The 6,824-nt window shown below is 48.4% G+C and overlaps 1 protein-coding gene across 1 annotated transcript in view; it reads right to left on the bottom strand.

The window, feature by feature from the left end:
* Positions 1-373: 373 nt before the first annotated feature.
* The window catches only part of LOC120061718 (alpha-1,3-mannosyl-glycoprotein 4-beta-N-acetylglucosaminyltransferase C-like), an 87,826-nt gene continuing 81,375 nt past the window's right edge, over positions 374-6,824 (bottom strand). The window contains exons 7-8 of the mRNA XM_039011614.1: positions 5,097-5,582; positions 374-2,027 (exon numbers count right to left, since the gene is read on the bottom strand). Coding sequence (XP_038867542.1) covers positions 1,627-2,027; positions 5,097-5,582 — 887 coding nt within the window. The 3' untranslated portion in view covers positions 374-1,626. The remainder of the gene's footprint in view (positions 2,028-5,096; positions 5,583-6,824) is intronic.

Raw genomic sequence — 6,824 nt, 5'->3', positions numbered from 1 at the left:
GTTGTAGGGCTGTTTTGTTGTAGGGCTGTTTCGTTGTAGGGCTGTTTCGTTGTAGATTGTCTCGTTGTAGGGCTGTTTCGTTGTAGGGCTGTTTCGTTGTAGATTGTCTCGTTGTAGGGCTGTTTTGTTGTAGAGCTGTTTCGTTGTAGAGCTGTTTCGTTGTAGGGCTGTTTCGTTGTAGGGCTGTTTCGTTGTAGGGCTGTCTCGTTGTATGGCTGTCTCGTTGTAGGGCTGTTTCGTTGTAGGGCTGTTTCGTTGTAGGGTTGTCTCATTGTAGGGCTGTTTCGTTGTAGGGCTGTTTCGTTGTAGGGCTGTCTCGTTGTAGGGCTGTTTCGTTGTAGAGCTGTCTCGTTGTAGGGCTGTCTCGTTGTAGGGCTGTTTCGTTGTAGGGCTGTTTCGTTGTAGGGCTGTTTCGTTGTAGGGCTGTTTCGTTGTAGGGCTGTTTCGTTGTAGAGCTGTTTCGTTGTAGGGCTGTTTCGTTGTAGGGCTGTTTCGTTGTAGGGCTGTTTCGTTGTAGGGCTGTTTCGTTGTAGGGCTGTTTCGTTGTAGAGCTGTCTCGTTGTAGGGCTGTTTCGTTGTAGAGCTGTTTCGTTGTAGGGCTGTTTCGTTGTAGGGCTGTCTCGTTGTAGGGCTGTCTCGTTGTAAATTGTTTAGATGACGGGAGGTCCACTTGCTTCCGGGCAGACGGGAGGTCCACTTGCTTCCGGGCAGACGGGAGGTCCACTTGCTTCCGGGCAGACGGGAGGTCCACTTGCTTCCGGGCAGACGGGAGGTCCACTTGCTTCCGGGCAGACGGGAGGTCCACTTGCTTCCGGGCAGACGGGAGGTCCACTTGCTTCCGGGCAGAGTTGTTTGTTCCTTTGGGCCGAGCGGCAGAGACCTACGACTCTTCCGATACCCGGGATCTGTTTCCCAGTTCTACCCGGGATCTGTTTCCCAGTTCTACCCGGGATCTGTTTCCCAGTTCTACCCGGTATCTGTTTCCCAGTTCTACCCGGGATCCGTTTCCCAGTTCTACCCGGGATCCGTTTCCCAGTTCTACCCGGGATCCGTTTCCCAGTTCTACCCGGGATCCGTTTCCCAGTTCTACCCGGGATCCGTTTCCCAGTTCTACCCGGGATCTGTTTCCCAGTTCTACCCGGGATCTGTTTCCCAGTTCTACCCGGGATCTGTTTCCCAGTTCTACCCGGTATCTGTTTCCCAGTTCTACCCGGGATCTGTTTCCCAGTTCTACCCGGTATCTGTTTCCCAGTTCCAAGGCATCACTTTAGCAAAACAGTCCTGTAGCGTAGCATCCGTGTCATCTGACCACTTATTGAGTGTTCTAGTCTCAGTCCTGATTTAAATTAGCTTGAAAATCAGAGACAAGGTTTGTGCGTGTGTTCAGTGTGTGTGTGTGTGTTCAGGGTGTGTGTGTGTGTGTGTGTGTGTGTGTGTGTGTGTGTGTGTGTGTGTGTGTGTGTGTGTGTGTGTGTGTGTGTGTAACTGGCGGGATCTGAACCCCGGTCTGTCGCTAGACTCGTTACAACAGGGTCAGACCAAATCACCTTAGCTACATTCAGTGTGTGTGTCTGTTCAGTGTGAGTGTGTTCAGAGAGTGTGTGTGTGTGTGTGTTTTCAGAGTGTTCAGTCCTCCTTTGTAGTAATCCTGATCTTCTTGATGATAACCCAGTCATTCTGCTTGGCTGTGACTCTTATCTTCAGACAGGAAGAGGCGTGGCCAAATCTCTTCTTGTGTACGTCCGTCATGTCCATCCTCCCTCCCTGCAGATCCCCCACGCTATAGAACTCTTGGCATGTTGTCCCCGACCCCGTCTTCTCGGTTACCGGGTGGAGACCCAGTTCTACGGTCGCAGATGCCAACCGATCACGACCCTCTGCTGAACCAGTCACCACGGTAATGGTGGTAACCACAACAGGATGTCTGAAGGTGATGGTTAGGTGGTTCCCTGAAGAGGGACTCCGCCCCCAGAAGAAGGTTCCAGTACCAGGAGACCAGGCCATGGCAGGCACATGGTCCATATAGACTAGAGAGATACAGACAGAGATACAGGTTAGATATCAACCAGGAGACCAGGCCATGGCCGCCACATGGTCCTGATAGACTAGAGAGAGATACAGACAGAGATACAGACAGAGATACAGGTTAGATATCAACCAGGAAACCAGGCCATGGCCGCCACATGGTCCATATAGACTAGAGAGATACAGACAGAGATACAGACAGAGATACAGGTTAGATATCAACCAGGAGACCAGGCCATGGCCACCACATGGTCCTGATAGACTAGAGAGATACAGACAGAGATACAGACAGAGATACAGACAGAGATACAGACAGAGATACTGGTTAGATATCAACCAGGAGACCAGGCCATGGCCGCCACATGGTCCTGATAGACTAGAGAGATACAGACAGAGATACAGACAGAGATACAGACAGAGATACAGACAGAGATACTGGTTAGATATCAACCAGGAAACCAGGCCATGGCCACCACATGGTCCTGATAGACTAGAGAGAGATACAGACAGAGATACAGACAGAGATACAGACAGAGATACAGACAGAGATACAGACAGAGATACAGGTTAGATATCAACCAGGAAACCAGGCCATGGCCACCACATGGTCCTGATAGACTAGAGAGATACAGACAGAGATACAGGTTAGATATCAACCAGGAGACCAGGCCATGGCCGCCACATGGTCCTGATAGACTAGAGAGAGATACAGACAGAGATACAGACAGAGATACAGACAGAGATACAGACAGAGATACAGGTTAGATATCAACCAGGAGACCAGGCCATGGCCGCCACATGGTCCTGATAGACTAGAGAGATACAGACAGAGATACAGACAGAGATACAGGTTAGATATCAACCAGGAGACCAGGCCATGGCCGCCACATGGTCCTGATAGACTAGAGAGAGATACAGACAGAGATACAGACAGAGATACAGACAGAGATACAGACAGAGATACAGACAGAGATACAGGTTAGATATCAACCAGGAAACCAGGCCATGGCCACCACATGGTCCTGATAGACTAGAGAGATACAGACAGAGATACAGACAGAGATACAGACAGAGATACTGGTTAGATATCAACCAGGAAACCAGGCCATGGCCACCACATGGTCCTGATAGACTAGAGAGAGATACAGACAGAGATACAGACAGAGATACAGGTTAGATATCAACCAGGAAACCAGGCCATGGCCGCCACATGGTCCTGGTAGACTAGAGAGATACAGACAGAGATACAGACAGAGATACAGACAGAGATACAGGTTAGATATCAACCAGGAGACCAGGCCATGGCCGCCACATGGTCCTGATAGACTAGAGAGAGATACAGACAGAGATACAGACAGAGATACAGACAGAGATACAGACAGAGATACAGACAGAGATACAGGTTAGATATCAACCAGGAAACCAGGCCATGGCCACCACATGGTCCTGATAGACTAGAGAGATACAGACAGAGATACAGGTTAGATATCAACCAGGAGACCAGGCCATGGCCGCCACATGGTCCTGATAGACTAGAGAGAGATACAGACAGAGATACAGACAGAGATACAGACAGAGATACAGGTTAGATATCAACCAGGAGACCAGGCCATGGCCGCCACATGGTCCTGATAGACTAGAGAGATACAGACAGAGATACAGACAGAGATACAGGTTAGATATCAACCAGGAGACCAGGCCATGGCCGCCACATGGTCCTGATAGACTAGAGAGAGATACAGACAGAGATACAGACAGAGATACAGACAGAGATACAGACAGAGATACAGACAGAGATACAGGTTAGATATCAACCAGGAAACCAGGCCATGGCCACCACATGGTCCTGATAGACTAGAGAGATACAGACAGAGATACAGACAGAGATACAGACAGAGATACTGGTTAGATATCAACCAGGAAACCAGGCCATGGCCACCACATGGTCCTGATAGACTAGAGAGAGATACAGACAGAGATACAGACAGAGATACAGGTTAGATATCAACCAGGAAACCAGGCCATGGCCGCCACATGGTCCTGGTAGACTAGAGAGATACAGACAGAGATACAGACAGAGATACAGACAGAGATACAGGTTAGATATCAACCAGGAGACCAGGCCATGGCCGCCACATGGTCCTGATAGACTAGACAGAGATACAGACAGAGATACAGACAGAGATACAGACAGAGATACAGGTTAGATATCAACCAGGAAACCAGGCCATGGCCGCCACATGGTCCTGGTAGACTAGAGAGATACAGACAGAGATACAGACAGAGATACAGACAGAGATACAGACAGAGATACAGACAGAGATACAGGCAGAGATACAGACAGAGATACAGGTTAGATATCAACCAGGAAACCAGGCCATGGCCGCCACATGGTCCTGGTAGACTAGAGAGATACAGACAGAGATACAGACAGAGATACTGGTTAGATATCAACCAGGAAACCAGGCCATGGCCGCCACATGGTCCTAATAGACTAGAGAGAGATACAGACAGAGATACAGACAGAGATACAGACAGAGATACAGGTTAGATATCAACCGGGAAACCAGGCCATGGCCACCACATGGTCCTGATAGACTAGAGAGATACAGACAGAGATACAGACAGAGATACAGACAGAGATACAGACAGAGATACAGGTTAGATATCAACCGGGAAACCAGGCCATGGCCGCCACATGGTCCTGATAGACTAGAGAGATACAGACAGAGATACAGACAGAGATACAGACAGAGATACAGGTTAGATATCAACCAGGAAACCAGGCCATGGCCGCCACAGGGTCCTGATAGACTAGAGAGATACAGACAGAGATACAGACAGAGATACAGGTTAGATATCAACCAGGAGACCAGGCCATGGCCACCACATGGTCCTGATAGACTAGAGAGATACAGACAGAGATACAGACAGAGATACAGACAGAGATACTGGTTAGATATCAACCAACTGTAGACCTGTCCAGTGAAATGCTCTTTATATAGCCAGACCAGAGCCACCACAGGGTCTTTATGAGGCCTTTTCACACTGCACGGTGTGTGTGTTTCTACCTGGTATGTCACTATAGACGTCAGCAGCAGGGTTGGTGTAGAGATCCTCGTAGTCGTCATCCTTCAGCTTGTTGAAGGTTCCCAGGAAGGACGAGTATGAGCCTGTGTGTTGAAACAGTGATGGTGTGAAGCGGATCACCTCACTCTGCGTCAAAAGCACCCGGAAGTGACTGAACAGGAAGTCGCAGGGCATTTCCTGGTAGAACAGGAAGAGGAAGCGTGAGAGGAGGGGGAGGTGTTCTGAGTGGTACAGCTTCCCAATGTAACCCAGCGCTGAGAACTCTAACGTGGCCCAGGGCACTTCCATTTGCTGGACACGCCTCCTGATGGCGGACAGGAAGTGATGCGAGCAGGAGACGTCGTCCTCCAGCTGCAGGTAGAGCAGGCTACGCCCAGTGCAGAACTGAAGCAGGAAGCTATAGTCAACGTTCTGTTTGGAGCGGAACGTCACACGGTCAGCCTTGTCGTTAAAGTTCCTTTTCAGGCCTAGAATATAGAAACAACTAGTTAACCATCTGACCAACCAACCAACTGACCGACCAACCAACTAACCAACTGACCGACCAACCAACTAACCATCTGACCAGCCAACCAACTAACCATCTGACCAACCAACCAACTAACCAACTGACCGACCAACCAACTGACCAACTGACCGACCAACCAACTAACTATCTGACCAACCAACCAACTAACCAACTGACCGACCAACAGAGCATATAAGCGGTGTTACAAGCTGAGTGTGTTTATAAGGTGTGTGTATACAGGTGTGTGTGTGTTTATATGGTGTGTGTGTTTATAAGGTGTGTGTGTTTATAAGGTGTGTGTATACAGGTGTGTGTGTGTGTTTATATGGTGTGTGTATACAGGTGTGTGTGTGTGTGTTTATAGGTGTGTGTATTTATAGGTGTGTGTGTTTATAGGTGTGTGTGTTTATAGGTGTGTGTATTTATAGGTGTGTGTGTGTATTTATAGGTGTGTGTGTTTATAGGTGTGTGTATTTACAGGTGTGTGTGTGTGTTTATAAGGTGTGTGTATACAGGTGTGTGTGTGTGTGTTTATAAGGTGTGTGTGTTTATAAGGTGTGTGTATACAGGTGTGTGTGTGTTTATAAGGTGTGTGTGTTTATAAGGTGTGTGTATACGTGTGTGTGTGTGTGTGTGTTTATAAAGTGTGTGTATACAGGTGTGTGTGTGTGTGTTTATAAGGTGTGTGTATACAGGTGTGTGTGTGTGTTTATAAGGTGTGTGTATACAGGTGTGTGTGTGTGTGTGTGTGTTTATAAGGTGTGTGTATAAAGGTGTGTGTGTTTATAAGGTGTGTGTATACAGGTGTGTGTGTGTGTGTGTTTATAAGGTGTGTGTATACAGGTGTGTGTGTGTGTTTATAAGGTGTGTGTGTTTATAAGGTGTACCTGTATTAGTGGGTAGCAGAAGTGTGGACTCGAGTCACATGACTTGGACTCGAGTCACAAATATGATGACTTGCAACTTGACTTTGACACCAATGACTCTTGACTTGACCTTGAGCCTTTTGACTCGAACTGACTTGATATCCTCCCCGACCTGACTTGATACCCTCCCCAACCTGACTTGATATCCTCCCCAACCTGACTTGATACCCTCCCCAAACTGACTTGACACCCTCCCCAAGCTGACTTGATACCCTCCCCAACCTGACTTGATACCCTCCCCAACCTGACTTGATACCCTCCCCAACCTGACTTGA

This window comes from Salvelinus namaycush, chromosome 16, assembly GCF_016432855.1.
Source record: "Salvelinus namaycush isolate Seneca chromosome 16, SaNama_1.0, whole genome shotgun sequence".
Taxonomy (NCBI): domain Eukaryota; kingdom Metazoa; phylum Chordata; class Actinopteri; order Salmoniformes; family Salmonidae; genus Salvelinus; species Salvelinus namaycush.
This window is presented reverse-complemented; position numbering and strand designations above follow the sequence as displayed.